Source organism: Panthera pardus, unplaced genomic scaffold, assembly GCF_024362965.1.
Source record: "Panthera pardus isolate Hobbes unplaced genomic scaffold, ASM2436296v1 HiC_scaffold_17, whole genome shotgun sequence".
Taxonomy (NCBI): Eukaryota; Metazoa; Chordata; class Mammalia; order Carnivora; family Felidae; genus Panthera; species Panthera pardus.
Window position 1 is genome coordinate 16,202,935 of NW_026526732.1, and position 18,992 is coordinate 16,221,926.

Sequence of the window (18,992 nt, forward strand, 5' to 3'; positions counted from 1 at the left end):
ATATTAGTGCAGATAACACTTTCAAAATCTCTGGTGATAGTTTTAAGTTCAATATATTAATCATATTGGATAACAGTAAAATGCGATAAATGAGCTCTTAATATAATTTTTGTATCAATGTTCTCAAGAGATGAACTCACAGTTTATAACATCTGAATTCCAGGGGCGCCTGGGTGGCTCGGCCAGTGAAGTGTCCAAATCTCGATTTCAGCTCAGGTCATGATCTCACAGTGAGACTGTACCCCATATCAAGCTCTGTGCTGAGCTTGGAGCCTGCTTAAGATCCTCTCTTTTCCCTCTGTCCCTTCCTGCTCTCGTGTGCATACGCTCTCTCTCTCTCTCTCTCTCTCAAAAAAAAAAAAAAGCCCAAAACAAAAAACATCTGAATTCACTACCAAATAACAATGTTTTACTATTTTAACAGAATATATGAATCTTCAAAAAAAATGGAGTATTATTAAGATATGCATATCAAGGGGTGCCTGGGTGGCTCAGTCGGTTAAGCATCTGACTTCTGCTCAGGTCATGATCTTGCGGTCCGTGAGTTCAAGCCCCGTGTCAGGCTCTTTGCTGACAGCTCAGAGCCTGGAGCCTGTTTTAGATTCTGTGTCTCCCTTTCTCTCTGACCCTCCCCTGTTCATGCTGTCTCTCCCTGTCTCAAAAATAAATAAACGTTAAAAAAAACCTTTTTTTTAAAATGATATGCGTATCAACTGATAGAAACAACCCTTTTGATATCACTGAAACCAAAGCAGGAAGGAATTAACAGAGAGTTGAATATTCTAATCAGCTTGAGACTTTTTCAAAAGTAAGAACATTAAATGTGTCATACTGAGAAGCAGTTAAAATTTGAAATGAAAACCTAGCAAAAACATATAGGTCCAAATCTTCCAGAATATCCCGGGAAAAAATTTAAGGGAAACCGGTAATAGATTATCATGGATTTTAGAATAATTGGAGTTCAAAATTCATAAGCGAATATCTTTACTTGCAATGAGATAATGATTAAATTACAAGTATGGCTCATTTCTCTAAAGCTACTGCCTTGCATTCTCAGAATCTCACTGGGAAGAATCCTTCCTTGGGCTTGATTTTCAAATACAGACTTACATTTTGCGAATAAGTCTGAAAGCTATTTTGTGTGCTACAGGTATGAGGACAATGAAGTGGAGGGAGGTGGGAGGGGGGCCACTTATTGGCAGCTCCCAAGAAAGAGGTGCTGTGAGGCGAGAGCTTGTTTATTCCTCTCAACAGCTTTGCTCCCATCTTACTCACAAGGAAACTGAAGATCAGAGAGCTTCAGTTATTTGCCCAAAGTCACACGGCTTGTAAATACAAGGCAGTTGAGAGAAAATCAAAACAAAAATTAAAAAAAACACTTCTTCTCTTTGAGTGAGATCAATCTGACCCAGATCCCATGCTTTTCTCCTTACGTTAATTACACTGTGTCCCTTCGGGGCCATAAGAGAGGTGGCTCGAGGTCCTCCAGGACCAGGTCCCCCAGGTCATTAGCATGAACTTGAGATGCAGCCCGGGGCTCCACCACCAGTCCACACCAAATACACTTACGTTCACTTAAAATGATGCTGGCAAGGGCGCCTGGGTGGCTCAGGTCATCGTCTCACAAGTTTGTGAGTCGGAGCCCCGCCTCGGGTGAACACGAGCCCTGCTTTGGGTAAGCCCTGCTTCTCTCCCTCCCTCTCTTGGTCCCTGGCTCAACTTGCACCCTCTCTCCCTCAAAATAAACAGATGGATGGATGGATGGATGGATGGACGGACGGATAGATAGACAGACAGATAGAATGATGCTGTCAAGTACTCTGACCCACATTGCTGTTTGGATTCTGTTCTCCGGGCACGAGACAGAAGACCAGCTTCTCTTTTGTCCCCTTTGGCACATCAGGGAATAATCTTAATATCAGGGTATGAAATGGTCTTGCTTAGGATGAATTCTGCTCTTCAGGAAGCAGAACATTACAGCATCACAGCTTCTTTGATTTGAAATTTAGTAATAACAAACGATTCTTACAGCTAGAAAACTGGATATAAACATGTACCTCTTGTAAATCTAAAATTTAGACTCACGCCACAGAAGAGTGAACAGATCGAACAAGTTGGGTGTAACTGTTTTCCAAGCACTGCGTCTGGGATGTCAGCCATCACAAAAATTTCTCCTGGGATTAGGTACTCAATACGATGCCTCTACAGAATTACCTCATTATAAATCACCATATCCCATCTATTTTTATGGAGGGGTGGGGGGGGAGAACCCTGTACCATTAAGACGAGGATGAAAATTTCATCATAAAACCCTGCCTGCACCCAATCGCCAGTTTATTAAGAATTCTTTTGCTCTTAAAAGTGAATAAAAGCACCTCTCCTTTTAACACTGCTTTCAAAAGTCTCTTTAAGGTGACAGGGTTATGCAAAAAAGAGAGAAGAGCCTTTCTTCAATCTGTGCATAGATTAAATTTTCATACTAATCAAAGTTGCTAAAGTTAAAATGGACTACCAGGAAATGGAATGCTATTATAAATAGTACTGACTGTAAAATGTTCATCAATTTAATCAGGAGAACATTTTTCCTCTTTGTCTTTGCCCTGCCAGCCCTGTTTTTGAATGGGAGGCTAGTTCAAGGAGATGTCTCTGTGTCTGCAACTAACTGAAAACTGCAATCAGAGTACAATTCTGGGACCAGGTTTATTCATTCATTCAACACTCATTTACTGAGCATATACTTGACTCAAAAATCAGGAAGAAAACTGCTAGTACTGGACCAGATACATTTAAAATGAACTGCAGTCTGCATCCAGAATCATTCAGTCAAAATATAATGCCTTGGTCTTTTTTTTTTTCCCCCAAGGAGGATGGTTATGTTGAAATCTAATGTTTTTACGAATGCCTTTAAAAAAGTAAAGGTCCCCAAAAGAAACATATTAAAAAATACGGCACAATTTCACTAAAAAAAAAAAAAAGATATATATATATATATATATATATATATATATATACACATACATACATACATATATATAGTCACCTTCATATAATCATAGAGCTCAAAGGGATTCCAAGAACATTGAAGTAGACTCTATCTCCAGCCAAGATTATACCAAAATTGTCCTAAACATGTAAACTCTAACTAAAAAAAAACCCAAAAAACAGCAAGGAATTGTAACAGCCAAGCATTCATTTGAAAGAACATCAAGTCAGGGGCACCTGGGAGGCTCAGTTGGTTGAGCGTCCAACTCCAGCTCAGGTCATCATCTCCCAGTTTGGGGGTTCAAGCCCCGCATTGGGCTCTGTGCTGACAGTAAGAACCTGCTTGGGATTCTCGCTCTTTTCCTCCCTCTCTGCCCCTTCCCCACTCATGCTTTCTCTCTCTCTCAAAATAAATAAACTTTAAAAAAATAAATAAATAAAAGAACAGCAAGTCCAAATTGACTTTCCTAATCTAAATTCTGAGCAGAGGAGCAAATCTGCTGTGCCCATCATTTATAGGTCAGGCATTGTTTTTTTTTTCAGGCGGGGAAAGAGATTTGTGGCCTGAAACTACATGTATTTCAAAGGAGTTACTTAGTGCAAGCCTTCTGTTTGCGAAAAAGATCGATTAATCCTACATCCACATTATATTATGCCTCTAATTGCTTCATTCATCTGCGTGCTCTTCATCTAAGAGCCAAGCACATGGGCATTCTGGGAAATTCCTGAACTTCGTCCCTTGCACACTCCAACCCACCCATCCCCCTTCAGCCCCAAAGAGCTTTTAATCTGACTGGTTAATTCTGGGGGGGGGGGGGGGAGGACACTTCCTAGAGGGGTGGGTCCATTATTTTTCTTTTTGAAGAAACAGTTATATGAATTTCAGTAACACTTTGAGGATCACGTTGTTTTCCTTCTATTATGTTGCAGTCAAATTAAAGTTAGTGCATTTTTTGTGGAAAAGTGTAAAATGGTATCTCAAGGTGGCTGGACCACAAGTTGTGTATATATATATATACACATACACACACACACACATATATATATATATACACACACATATACATATACGTGTATACACGTATATGTATATGTGGGGTGGTCTAGGTTTCAAGGTCTAGAACTCCCGTGTGGTCGGGGCAGAAAGAGGGTAGAGGCCTCCACCCACTTTGGCTCCAATTCTGACCATCTTTGGGGGAAAAACGCTGTGCTCCAGGCCTGCTCACCACAGACCTCGCCAACGCTGAAATCTGCACACACATGTTACTCAGGGACTTGAAAAAGTGGATGAGGTATGGTGCAAAACTTTCTTAGCCTCAGAGGGTCCTTCCGTGAATGAGAAAAAGGTATCCCTCTGGGCTTGCTCGTACCAGCCGTTCTGCTGGATGACCTGGTGCGGACACAGCTTGAGATTCTCTGAAGGTGGGTCTGGTGTGGTCCAAGGCATTCCTGGATCCTGTGGTGAAATACACCCTAAGACCACCTCTGTTTCTTTTTTATTTTAATGTTTTATTTATTTTTGAAAACGAGAGAGAGAGAGGGAGAGAGGGATAAAGAGAGAGAGAGAGGGAGAGAGAGAGAAATGGAGACACGATCCAAAGCAGGCTCCGGGCCCCAAGCTGTCAGCACAGAGCCTGATGTGGGGCTCGAACCCACGGACCGCAAGATCATGACCTGAGCCGAAGTCAGACGCTGAGCCATCCGGGTGCCCCGGACCACCAGTTTCTTTTTTTTTTTTAATTTTTTTTTTTTTTTCAACGTTTTTTATTTATTTTTGGGACAGAGAGAGACAGAGCATGAACGGGGGAGGGGCAGAGAGAGAGGGAGACACAGAATCGGAAACAGGCTCCAGGCTCCGAGCCATCAGCCCAGAGCCTGACGCGGGGCTCGAACTCACAGACCGCGAGATCGTGACCTGGCTGAAGTCGGACGCTTAACCGACTGCGCCACCCAGGCGCCCCTCCGGACCACCAGTTTCTGATGGTGACTTTCACACTGCTCTGAGGTGCCTCTGGGGCTCCCAGGAAGTGCCTGAGGGGTCACCGCAAGGGGAAATCAGGGAGACACAAGCACTGGTCTCCATTCTCATCCCTCCCAGCAACTGTTTTCAGCTGCTTTTACCTGTTGAAGTTCATGTAAGATTTCTTTGGGAGAACGGATTCCACTTCGTTGTCAAAGACTAAAAACCACTATTTCTAGTTTATTTCACACGCATACACACGATCTACTTCAGGTCACTACCGCCTGGACTGCTCAGATGTAGAGGCCAGCAGGGGCATGTCTCTCCAGGGGCACGGGGGAGGGGGGCAGCTACTGCCCTTGGCCTCTCGGCTTCTCTTTGCCCGACAACACAGTTTCAGTATCACGTAACCCAAAAGGCAGGCACATCAACAGTCGAAGTTTCCTCTCCTGTGTACGGATGTTGACGGTGACCAACCTTTCAGGGAACATCCTCTCCTCTGAATAAGGTTACACGTTTCTCTCACACTCTCCCCTGTCTTCATCCGCGGCCCAACACCAAGGTTAAGACATTGACCCACCTGATAGGAAGTCGTGGGAACAGTTGAGAACTGTAGTTCCTGGTTGTATCCAAGAAAGGGGAATGTCTTCTGGCTTGGGAGAGCCTACGACCGCGATATCAGCCTCGTGAAGCTGGAGAGAAACAGAAAAAACACCGCGCGCGTTTTAACCTGTGGCAGAGACACAGGACTGGCGATGTGTGTCAATGGACTTCAACGCGATAGGGAACTGACACGCATCTGGAGGTCAGCGCCATGCCAGTTAACAGGGACAGAATCGCTTCACTAAGGTACGAACGCAGCACAGATCGGCACAGGGCGTGACCATCATATCCTACAAAGCAAAGGGGGTAGAAGTTCTTCCGGGCAGTCAGTTCGGCGTGAACGCTGTGCACAATGTCATCGTCCACATTTTCACAACTCACTGCAATACCGAGAAAAATGACGGGGCCGAGAAAACCATTCAATGGAAGCAGAGACTGAAAGGTGCACAGGGTGGGTGGTGTCCTGACTCACGCAGCGGCTCAGGGGGAAGACGGTGGGGAGGGGGCGGGGGAGGGGGGGGTGCGTAGGGAAGCCTCTTGGAAGATCTGGCCAGTTCGGGGGGCCTGCTGGCCTATACAACTGCACACTCAAAATTAGACCCATATGGAACTTTTACTGGATCTATGGGAGGGTTGTCAAGAGCTCAAGAAAGAATCTCATTTTCCTTGAGGCTCTGCTTAGTCTCCTGTCAAACTGCTCTTTTCTTTCTTTCTTTCCTTTTTTTTTTTTTTTTTTGAGAGAAAGGAAAGGAATTCGACTATTACTACAAAACAGATTCATCCTATCTGTCCCGTCCGATTTTGATAACACGGTGCTGGAGTGACTTGTCTGGTAGGAAGGGGACACCTAGAAACAAGGGAAGCGACTGGCTCTGACCTCAACCAAAGAATGACCCGTCCCCAACTAAACCGACGATGGCAAACTGGATTCCTAAGGAGGGCACAAGGCCAGGGACAAATCTGAGACCCTGGTGGGGGAAAAGAACTATGGCTACACGTGTCAGCGATGTGGGTTGGTGTTACACCCATTTAAGAGACAAGGAAACGGAGGTTCTGAGGGTGTGAGCACCTCTCTGGTATGTCCTGTTTCCCCCAGAGGAGCCAGTCTTGGACACTCAATGGGGGAGAAAGAGGACGCTGCAGCCCTCTGCTCTCCCATGCCGCTTTCCTTCCTTCATTGCTTTTTCCACAGACTTCTGTGCCCCGCAAAGGACTGCAGACTCTTTAGAATCAGCCAGAGGAGGTCGAGATGAAACACAGAAACTGCCCCGTTGCCACTCCCACCACCCAAAGTCCCCGGAAATGAACGTGCTTCCATGCGCCCTCATCCATTCTCAGCATGGACAGGCTGATTGCTGAAGGGCTCGGGGACCCACCCAGCCAGCAGCTCAGCCTAAAAGTCTGCAACACAGTTTGGGCAAGAGGCTGCCTCGGCTAACGTCTCTTAGAAATCTCGGGACAAGAGACGGCAGCGAGGGGAGGAAAATTCATGACAGTCCTACTTGGTCTGTGAAGGAAAAAGCCAGGATCTAGAACAGCGCCAAGCTCCCTTGACAGAGGAGGGACACGGTAACAACTTAAATGGCATGTCTTTTCAAAGAGCCGATAAAGCCAACCTTTAAAAGTGACATCCCGGGAACATCGGAGCAATCTGACCGTGCCAATTGGGGAAAGGGGGTTAACAGTCACACAGGGCTCACTGCTCTTCAGTACGAACTTCATTGAGGTCCAGGAAGAAGCCTGCACTGAAATCGTGTCCAAGTAAAATGACCAAATTAATCACATTAAAAAGAAGAGAAGTCCCTACTAAAACAGCCATCATTTTCTTATGCTGCGGGGATACAACACTGCGAAACGGAACGAACTCTAGTGTGTTAATGTCACATGTTCTCCGTAGACAGATCTGAATGAAAAGCAGCTAGATTCTTGGCTGATGTTATATTCAGGGGCAAAAAGTGTTCTTATGGAAGGGGGATTTTACTTGAATAAAAAAAATGCATTTCTTCACGTTCTTCTATCACTGCAGATACTCAACCACAGTAAAGCCCCCAGAGAAACTCAAATGCTTCATGCCTGTTGGAAATGACCAGCAGATAAGAAACGCCATTTTGCTACATTTCCATGCACAATAGCAGCAAAAACAGAACATGTTAAAACTTCTATAAAAAGGAAGTTAATATATACGGGCTGAAACGTTCGTTTTGGAAAAAGCCAAGGATCACGAGTCCCCTAAGAACACTTAGTTTCCTCCACGTGGTATCTTTGATACAACCTGTTCTTTTCATTACCTATAAATCTCACGAATCTCATGCCGACCCCTCCACTCCGTATTTAAATACAACTCCAAAGTGCGCTGTGCTAATAAGTAATAAGTTACTCCCACAGAGAAAAGACAAAAATCTCCACCATTAGTAATGATCACATTGGAGATGTTAATTCTTTTCTGGAAAGGAAAACTGCTAGATGCTTAAATCAATACATAACCCACTGAGGACCAGCAAAGATTTTAATGAGCTAAAGAATTCAAGGAGAATTATCGTCTCGCTGGCTGTTTCCACTTTCCTCCTCCCAAATGGGAAAGACCCTGGCCAAAGCCTGGCTTGCAACTCTGCCTCTTAACAAAATATTGCTTTCTCTGCTGAGGTTTGACGTAGAAGCTGCTTACAGAGTACTGCCCACTCCCCAGGCGGAAGACCAAATGTTAAAACAATAGTAAGACACAGATATGCTGACGTTTAATGTGGAGTATGTGGGAGTAACGTAGAGTCGAGATATCACGAAAATTCTTTTTCTCTACGTCATTGATTTTTAAGAGCGGGGGGCAAGCATCAGAAAATGGAGAGAGGAGGACAGAGGACAGATATGATCTGCAAGGTTATAAGGGACATCATGATTTTGTATGTAGCAAAAAAAAAAAAAAAAAATGCATTTTAAAATTCAAACTATAGAAAATACAGCCCCACCCTGTTGGCTAGAAGACAGAATTTATCCTCCACTATTGATGTGTTCTGAGGGCACATGTGGGAATCTGAAGTATGAGGTATGTATATATACGGAAAGCTGGGATGCTTAAAAAAAAAAAAAGGTGGCTAGGTTTTGATGAATCGTGATTACCTGAGACCCATAAAACCTGTTTCTATATTCTTCAAGTTATCAACACAGTTCAGAAAACAAAGTTCAAAAAAATAAAAATTAAAAAAAAAAAAATCAATAGGTCCTTTCTCCAGCAAAGATGTGCTTCTGAAGTTACAATTGCTTAAGAGAATGAAGAAGGTCCAAGATTCCTTAGCGAAAATACTCACTCACTAGCCATCTCTCAAGTGCAGCTTGGGGCAGACACTGACTGAGGTCACTGAGGACCCGAAAATAAAAATCCTGCCTACAAGATTTTACAACTAGGATCTACAAGATGGAGGGGAACAGGGCAAACCACTGGGATACGAAAAAGAAACAATTAAACATTTCATTTCTACTTATGTTGTCCACACAGGCATGGGCATCCCTGATCTGTCTTTGCACACGAGCTGGGCAGGTTATCACACACAATACAGAGAGGGGTCTTGAGGGAAGGGTGGCTTGAACTTGTTCTTCCACTTTCGATGAACTGGGACACACTGTGGTTTGTGTGACCCTGGTTAGGTGGCTTTAGAGAGCAAATGTCCCACAGCACATTCTTTCCAGTGCTTTGTAATGAGAAGTGTCCGTGAAATTTCATGTGGCACAGAGACTCCTTGACTATCTCATGGCAAAGTCCTAAAAAGACTTAGTGTTTTGTTTTGTTTTGTTTTGAGAGAAAGAGAGAGAGAGGTGCAAAGGTGAGGAAGAGAGAGAGAGAATCCCAGGCAGCCAAGCAGGCTCAACACACTGTGGGAGCCCGACGTGGGGGCTTGATCCCACGACCCTGGGATCATGATCTGAGGTGAAATCAAAAGTCAGATGCTCAACTGACTGAGCCACCCAGGCACCTGAGGTCTCTTAAAAAATTTTTCTTTAATGTTTGTTTATTTTTGAGAGAGAGAGAGAGAGAGAGAGAGAGAGAAACACATACAGGAGGAGAGGGACAGAGAGAGAGGGAAACACAGAATCCGAAGCAGGCTCCAGGCTCCGAGCTGTCAGCACAGAGCCCGACGCGGGGCTCGAACCCACGAACCGTGAGATCATGCCCTGAGCCGAAGTTGGATTCCCAACCAACTGAACCACCCAGGCGCCCCCCGAGGTATTTTTTTTTTTTTTTAATGAGATGTCACTTCCTTCCTATAAATGTCAAATTCCCAACGTTGCTGACCTTCTCTTGCTACTGACAAGGAGCTGTCAGACTGGGCTACTTTGGTTGTGCTCACACCATCGGATGTGTTTTAGGGAGATTATGCTGGATGCTGGGTTGAGAATGGGCCGGAGGGAGTGGGAGGGAGACATGCGAGAGGAGACATTCGGTAGGAAGCTGGACGCATGGACTCGGAACTCAGGATGGTCAGGGAGGAGGGGAGGTAGGCCGGGATTCATCAGCATCAGATACGGGTAAACCCAGAAGCGTGGGGATCTGGGAGAAACAGGGAGGGTGGGAAGGAAAGGGGTCTTGAGTACATTTCTGAGAGTGTTCGTCTTCAGTGGTGAGAGAAACGATGGTGACTGGGTGTGGCCCAGAAGGTAGGAAGAATGGGGGAGTCATGTAGGCGCAGGGGAAAGGGCATGGTCGACAGGTCTGAATGATGCCCAGTGGCCAAACAAACTAAAGGCAAAAAAATCCATTTTTGGCAATTAGGAATCCATCAGTGACATTCCTATAGAAATGGGCAGGAGCCTGGTAAACTCCTGCCTTTTGGGTCAAGTGTATTCCCTGCATATGGAGACTTCGTTAAGGCCGAGTGTTTCATGAGCACAGTCCCCGTTTATTCATAAACTACTTTGACTTGGAACGTCTCTTTTTTTTTTTTTTTAATTTTTTTTTTCAACGTTTTTTATTTATTTTTGGGACAGAGAGAGACAGAGCATGAACGGGGGAGGGGCAGAGAGAGAGGGAAACACAGAATCGGAAACAGGCTCCAGGCTCCGAGCTATCAGCCCAGAGCCTGACGCGGGGCTCGAACTCACGGACCGCGAGATCGTGACCTGGCTGAAGTCGGACGCTTAACCGACTGCGCCACCCAGGCGCCCCTGGAACGTCTAACTCTTTATTTCAATGAACTGAGCATCTACCGTAGGATTCCGGCTTTGTACCTATGGGTCAATGTCCACATTTTCCCCAAATATTAAGCACAATGTCAGATAGAAACATTACAGTAACTGTAAGGACTCTAAAATAAGAATGTCAAACCATTTTCATTCAGATATTGTAAGACGTTGGTAAGATAAGAGAATTTCCAGCAAGAGGTATTCTCCCCGCCTCCTTTCACAGACACCCAAGTGATCTCGTCCTGGAAGAATTCTCCTTTTGGAAACTGGGTATGTGTCTTTCTTCCACTCTCCTCTGATCAGAACAGATCATTGGCTTTTAAAATCAAGCCCTCTCGTATGCTTATTTCATAAATCTGAATGACTACAAGCTAAACGCACGGCCCGGGATTATGATTATAACACGTACCTACCAACTTTTCCCCCCACGGGATGATGAATGATCTTCCTTTTTCTATAGGCTTCTAGGTTCCCCTCTTACTTCACCACTCCACATACTTCATGCTCAATGTATGAGAAGAGAACCTAGGAGATTCAGTTGTGTCCAGAATGACAGAGAAGACAGTAACTCCCTCTTCAAGTGCACGGGACGCGCACACGGGTTGTAACACACGGTAAGAGGAAAGCACAACCTCATAGCTAGCGATGGGTGAGCTTTGAATGACTTATCGAAAATAGTTCCCTTCCTCGTATTCTGGCAATAAAGTTAAAAAGGATGGCTAGGAGACACAGAGAGAGAGCTGCGTGTTTGTAGGTGGGGTGAGAGAAAGGCTCAGAACCGTGCGGCACGAAGATGAGCGAATGCCCAAGTTACAGTTCCCAGAGTGACACTAAACCGGCCAGGCTTCCCAGAGGCAGGACGGCCCTGACGTCCGCTTACGTCGTCAACCCCATACCTAAATAGCTACGGCCTGTTCAGGCTGATCCCAGTGGCTATAGCCGTGGGAGATTTGCCTTTGCATCTCCTGACACGTTTGTACTTTCCGCTTCGGAACCCCGGATGACACATCAGCAAGGTTTGCGTTCCACCCCCTCCAAGTAACTCTTCAGGCCTCGGTCACCACCTCTGAAAAGTGAAGGAGTCGCCCTCGACGGGAGGGGACCGAGGTGCAGCGGGAACACGGCTCGGCGGAGCTACGAGGCCTCGACTCGAGGGCAGACCCCGCTCCCCCTCGGTGCACAGGCTCCCACGCTGCGTTTTCAGGTATAACGTGAACGAGATCATGCGGGAAAAGGCTTTGAGAACTAGATCTTTACCCAAACGTAAGGCGCTTTATTTATTAGAGGGGGGTTAGGTTTTAAAAGGTACCGACGAAAGTATCCTAATTCCTTAAATTACATGTTGGTTCCTCACGTAGCATCTACGCTGGGGGAGAAGGGGGACGAGGCGGAGCTTGGGTCTGGCAAGGGGCAGAAGGGCCAACAGGGATGACACTGGGTGGACTGGAGGTGCGGTCACTGGCCTGTTGTCCACGGGACACAGCGTGGAGCCCTCCTTCTGTGCCGTATCCAGTGCGTGCTATGTATGACTAAGGCTCCCTGTACGTGACTCCTGGGACTGCGTGCCCCTCAGTTCCTCCGGATTCTCTCACAAATCCTTTCCTCAGTCCTGCCGAATATAATCAGCCTGATTTGGGGACTCTCAAACAAAGGTCCCCCTCACCTCTTGTTTGGGTGGCAACGATCAGGGAGTAGCAAGGGTGAGAATGGGAGCTGACGTCGAAAGGCCTTTTCGGTCCACGAACATGGAGAAATCTGCCAAAGAGCGCTCAGGGGCCTACGCGACTCGGGTCGCTTAGTCACACGTTCCTGAATAGCCTCGGTATTTGCTCGGCGCAAGAGGTGTGGTGCCCTGAGATTGGGGACAGAAGCCCGTATCGGGTGGGGGAGAAGAGGGACGCATGTGGATGTGCAGTCCTGCGTGCCCACCCATGTGACCAGGGCGCCCACAGCGTCCCTGGAGGGCAGGTGACAAGCCCAGTGCCTCAGGGCCAGAATGGCACTCGGTCTCCCTCTGCTTCCTCTCCTAAATGATGTCTGTGGAGGGGTGCCTGGGTGGCTCAGTCGGTTAAGTCTCCGACTCTGGCTCAGGTCACGGTCTCGCGGTTCGTGAGTTCAAGCCCCACGTGGGGCTCTGTGCTGACAGCTCAGAGCCTGGAGCCTGCTTCCGATTCTGTGTCTCCCTCTCTCTCTCTGCTCCTTCCCCACTCACGCTCTGTCTCTCTCTCTCTCTCAAAAATGAATAAACATGAAAAAAAAAATTTTAAAGGATGTCTATGGGATTCTAAACTGTTGGAATAAAACAATAGTGAACTCATGGCCAGTCTAATGTCTTGGGCCTTGGTCTCCCTGAAGTTCCCCATCTGAGCGGTCAGATACTTTTAGGTGTAAAAGATTAAACGTTAAAGGGACTTTTAAAGACTGGGTTTTGTGATTATCTGGAATAAGAGACCACTCAGGACAGCGGCTCAAAATTCAGGCTGGGGGCGCCTGGGTGGCTCGGTCGGTTAAGCGTCTGACTTCAGCCCAGGCCGCGATCTCACAGCTTGTGGGTTCGAGCCCACGCCGACAGTGCGGAGCCTGCTTGGGATTCTCTCTCTCTCCCTCCGCCCCGCCACTCACACTTTCTCTCTCTCCAAATAAATAAACTTAAAAAAAAAAAAAAATTAAGCTGTAGTGCCACCTCCCCCATTACAAAAAGTCTCAGCTTCCTCAGCCGTGATGTGGGGGGCATGGGGGTCCCACAGGCAAGGCAACTGCAGAATCATGGCAACAGCAAAGCCCTGCCCCTGGCTCACGGCACTCAGGAGCTCAACCGGCGTGAGCTGTCGTTACCGCCGTTTACCCCAGGTCCAGCTCAAGTGCAGCCTCTCCTGCGAATGTTACAAGCAGCTATTATCCTCACCAGACACCCTGAAGGCCAGGAGACAGTGGGGTGACGTGCAGAAAGCACGGGAAATAAAAAATCTGGGAACTGAGAGTTCTGCACCCAGCGACAAGGTAGTGCAACGAGGGAGAACAGGCAGGTGCGTGTTAGCAAAAGCTGGAGTACTTGATCGCTAGACAAGTCCTGCAAGACGCGCAAGACTGAGTCCTCCAGGTAGAAATGATGGGATCCTTGACATTAACTCCAAGCCCTAGGAAGAAACAAGGATCTCCGGAAAAACCAGTATTGCTGTACTTTTGGTTCGTAACGATTATGTTTGATTTCCTGCAGGGCTTAAGAGCCGAATGCGTTAAAAATTAAGATACATTTTAAAAACCCAACCACGTAACTCGCTAATCTCATCCAGTTTAAAAGCTAGGGTTTTCTTCCAATCTTTGGAAAAAAGGGTTTTTGGTTTGGTTTTGTTTTGTTTTTTTTTTAAGATTTCATACGTACAATACAGGGTTATTCAGAATTTTCCAATCCACTTTTAAAAGCCTTTTATGAGCCATGCCACGCAGTGAATGTAAACTGGAAACGACTTTGTGATCATTTAGCTTTGCTCAAAGAAATGACACACTTTGATCCTTCAAATGGGGAAACCTTGTATTTTTCCCTTCTGTGTCAGTACTCGTTTTGAGGGTCTCCGTGCGCCGGAGGAGGAGAAACGAGATCCTCTGAGAAAAACAAAATAAAAACGGTTCTCTTATTTCTGGGTTCTTTCTTATACACACAGCTGGGATCGACCCGATTTGTCACAGCTGGAGGCCATTTCACCCCCGTCCTCCAGCTGTGTCTGACCACAAATTCAGGAGGCTCTCCCACTAGCAGTGTGAGTTAAGGGGGTGTGCACACACAGCCCCAGAGGGCCTGTCAACGTCGCTTCCCTGGAGAGGGGTACCACTCCAACTCATAAATACTAAATGCCGGACATCGTCTCACTTCAAATTGCTTTTGGCATCAGGGTGAACTCATCAGGGTGAGGAAGAGATAAGCCCGTTCTCGCTGGGTGGGGGGCTCCGTCCAGTCCCCACATCGGGGAGTCATTCCACTCCAGGGGCTTGGGAAGCTGAGTGTGGCGTCTAAGTCTGGGCAGAGGAAGGAGGGCGATTCCTTAGCCCTACCCAAAGACATCATGCCCAGTGCTTTGGCTTACTGACGTCTGATGCTCCATAGCACGCGGCTCATTTGGACAAATGCCCAGACATTCTTCCCCTCTCCCACACGCAAATGCATAACGTTGCAAAGCCCAGAAGGGACGCTTGAAACAAAGTGGGAAACTCATTCTTATTTTTCAGTGATGCGCTCTGGTGGGCACCAGCGATAAAGCTACAAAACACAGCAGCCGACTCCATTTTCCACAAAACTCTCAAAAGGCAAATCTCAATGCTTCACGCTCAGGCTCCACAGAGATCTTACGCGTCGGCAGAATCCATTTCTATTTCGGTAACTCTGCGTAACCATGCCTCGACATTGTAGGAAGGAATAGTATTCCTGTAAGAAGTAATTAATAAACGAGGAACCCCCACCAAAGATAACCTGAGGCAGAGTGGCTTCCGAGTAACACAGAATTCACGGGAAGGAAGAGGTCCACAGCCATGGAGCAAAGGCTGTTACATAACTCAAAGTTGAGACTATTCCCAGTGAGGACTGGGGGTGAGCCCGGATAGGTCAAGACACTGTCTCTTAGTCTGGCTGTGGTTTCATCCCCTCCACCTTCATTTTTTTTTTTCCTAATGTTTACTTTTTGAGAGAGAGAGAGACAGAGAGTGAGCAGGGGAAGGCAAAGAGAGAGGGAGACACAGAACCCAGCTCTGAGCCATCAGCACAGAGCCCGACGCGGGGCTGGAACTCACGAGCCTTCGAGCTGTGAGATCACGACCTGAGGCGAAGTCGGCCGCCCAACCGACTGAGCCCCCCAGGCGCCCCTCATCCCCTCCACCTTCAAATGTTGCCGGGAGGCTCCACAGAGCGACTCCCTCCTGCCAGCCATACGCTGGAAGCACATCTACTGGGCTTCCAATGAGGGACCTAGATGCCACTATTTTATTAGCTTATCTCCTTATGACTTAACTGACCCAGCGGCCTTTCCACATTGTGAAACTTGCCAGTGTGTTTCCTGACTCACCTTTAACAGTAGCCAAACCGTTAATGTGGATGTTCATAGGTGCCAAGTTCTGTCCTAAGCCAACGCATATGACCGAATTTCCCCAGCGGGTAGGGGAAATTATAATTCCCATTCTACACATGAAGACACAAGGCTCAGAAAAGTTAAGCAACAACTAAGGCGTGAACCCACAGCTGTTTGTCACCAAAGCCTATGTCCTACTGCTTACCCAGAACACAAATGTGTCTGATTCTAAACCCTCAAAGGTAGTCCCTGCTGGTCACGGTAGGATTGGTTGTAGGTAATCCCCACCTTGAAAGGCTACGGAGTATAGGAGGGGGGAGACAGGACTCTAATGTTTCACGGTTACCTCCTGATCCCCAAACCTCTCAGGATGGAAAGCCCCAACCAGACAGCCAACGGGGGTGGGGGGTGGGGGGGGGAGTGTCTCGTTCCGTGTCAGGTACAAACAAGCCTAGAAGAAATGCTTTGCAAAGATGACTTCCTTCCACCGAATGGCCATAATCCTTTGCTTCCCCTTTTCTTTCTGCAAACTTGTCATTGCTGATAAGGAGAATCCAAAAGCACTGTAATCTTACATTGGACCAGTTATTCGCTCCTAATAAAATTAGAAAACAAAGATCCCAATCTGTTGTTACATCTTCAACGTTTTTCACAGTGAAGGTTTTCTAAGGCGCAGCGAGGGTGGACACATCCTGTCCCGGGCAGGTGCCCCCAGGATGCCAACCCGTGCCAGGATGCCCTCGGTACCTCATGAGCTGCTACCACTGTGGTCTGCTGACGTCTGCTGACCCTCAGCAACAAGGCCCAGCAATGGCCTGTGTTTTAGAAATAAAATATAGGAAGAGGGGAAAGTCAAATGTCGGGCAGGAGCATGGAGGCATATCAGCGGGGAGGTGACTGGTATTGAAGTGCTGGCTGCTGGCATGAAAAATGGAAAGGTAAAGGCTCTACCTCCTGGCGGGACAGGAAGTAAGTACGCCAGGTAGAGGGGGGCCAAATTCCAGAGACCAAATGCATTTCGCAGACAAAGAGTATGAGGAGCCCTGAAAATTCCTTCCCATATTTTTGGCTACAAAGATGAAGCAATCGGGCGCCTGGGTGGCTCAGTCAGTTAAGCGGCCGACTTCGGCTCAGGTCATGATCTCGCAGTGAGTTCGAGCCCCGCGTCGGGCTCTGTGTAGAGCCTGGAGACTGCATTGGATTCTGTGTCTCCCTCTCTCTCTGCCTGTCTCTCTCTCTCTCAAAAATAAACCTTAAAAAAAAAAAACAAAAAACAGATGAAGTAATAAAGAGAAAGTCTACAGTTTCTATGATCCACGGTGGTGCGGTTACAAATACCGAGGCCTCAGGAAACAGAATGTGTGTGCAATGTGAACTTTGAAGAGAACCTTCGTGGATATCTGAAAACAGGAAAGTTACCCAATTTCTAGAATCTCTAGAGAGTAAAGCCACTGAGTCGTTCTCAAAGTTAAAATGAGATTTATCCCAAAGAAGAGTCAAGGTGATTTATTTCCATAATAAAAAAAAGTACTTTGAAAGATGTCTTTGTTTTACAAAAATACAGATACAACTAGCAAAGTCTCTGTGACAGCTGTGAAAACATTCAGCTGCCAGTGAAGGTATTTTTCTCTTTTTCACCACAGCTGTTCAGTTCAGAGCAGGGTTTGTTTTCCTCTTTTCACTAAGCTTCCAGATCAAAAAGTCTAGGCTCTGCGTTGCACAGCCTTGCCCTTGAATTTTCTTGAATAGGCTGCCACCGTGTGGTGACCACTAAAAAGGCACGTGGGTTTGCGCTCAACGCCAAGACGTTTCCGAGCTGTCTTAAAATATATTAGATCCACCTGCCGCTCAAATATACCCTTCTAGGTGGAGACACCTGCCTTCCCTGGGCAGCACCACAACCTGCTCCTTTCTGTTCTCCTGCGGCAACATGAGGAACATGTGTTTTTGATGTTGTTCCGCGGTACTTTATTGTACCTAATACACTTAAAAAAAAAAAAGTTTATTTTTGAGAGAGAGAGAGAGAGAGTGGGGTAGGGGTGGAGAGGGAGGGAGAGAGAGAATCCCAAGCAGGCTCTGATCTGTCGGCACAGAGCCTGACGTGGGGCTCGATCTCACGAACTGTGAGATGGTGACGAACTGTGAGATCATGACTTGAACTGAAACCAAGAGTTGGACGCTTGACCGACTAAGCCATCCAGGCGCCCCTGTACTTAATACGCTTTTAATGTAACTTCATTTTGCTTGAAATTTGTTAAATTCAGGGTCATATTTTGAAATTATGAACTTTATTAACCGTTTCAGCCATGAAAATGTAAAAGAATGGTATAAGGCGGGCGCCTGGGTGTCTCAGTCGGTTTAGCATCCCACTCTTGATTCCAAGCACAGGTCATGATCTCATAGTTTGGGAGATGGAGCCCCACATGGGGCTCTGCGCTGACAGCATGGAGCCTGCTTGGGATTCTCTCTCCCTCTCGGTCTTTGTTCCTCCCCTGCTTGAGCACAGGTGCGCTCTCTCAAAATAGATATTTTTTAAAGAAATTCATTTTTTAACTATGGGTGTGCTGGGTAGAAATGCAATTGGTTTTTTGCATGTTGATCTCATACCCAGAAACCCAGGTGGACTCTTTTTCATTCTCATGTTTTCTCATAGATTCTTCTGGGCTTTTTATGTAGGTAATCCTACCACCTAGGATCTAGCACAGTCTGGTGTCTTCCTTTCCAATCGTTATAAATTTTTCCTTTCTTCATATCAAGGCACTGTCTAGTAATTCCCATATAGTGCCGAGGAGGAGTGCTGAGAACAGGCACCCTTATATCTTTCCTATTTCTAAAGGAACGTTTCTAATATCACCATTAAATCTATTTGCTCTAACTTTTCAGGTATTTTATGGGGTTAAAGAATTCCTTTAACTTCCTAGACTAAAAGGTGTTTTTAGGAAAAAAATCATAATGGAGACTAGATTTTACCAAATGACTTTTCTGTATCTACTATGGCGACAGTACAGTTTTTAATCTGATGATATGGTAAATTATGTTCATAGATTTTAATGGATTTTTCTGATATTAAACTACGCTTGCAATCCTATGAGAACCCACACCTGGTGTTGGATTCAGTTGCTAACATTTTGATGATGATTCTTTTAACCATGTTCACAGATGAAATTGGCCCATAATTGTCCTTTAGCATCCTGTCCTTGTTTGGGCACTCATAAAAT

At 46.3% G+C, this 18,992-nt stretch overlaps 1 protein-coding gene across 1 annotated transcript in view; it reads right to left on the reverse strand.

Moving 5' to 3' along the window:
• MTHFD1L (methylenetetrahydrofolate dehydrogenase (NADP+ dependent) 1 like) overlaps positions 1–18,992 on the reverse strand; it is a 184,451-nt gene that overhangs the window by 149,075 nt on the left and 16,384 nt on the right. Inside the window, 1 exon segment of the mRNA XM_053904385.1 lies at positions 5,523–5,634. Coding sequence (XP_053760360.1) covers positions 5,523–5,634 — 112 coding nt within the window.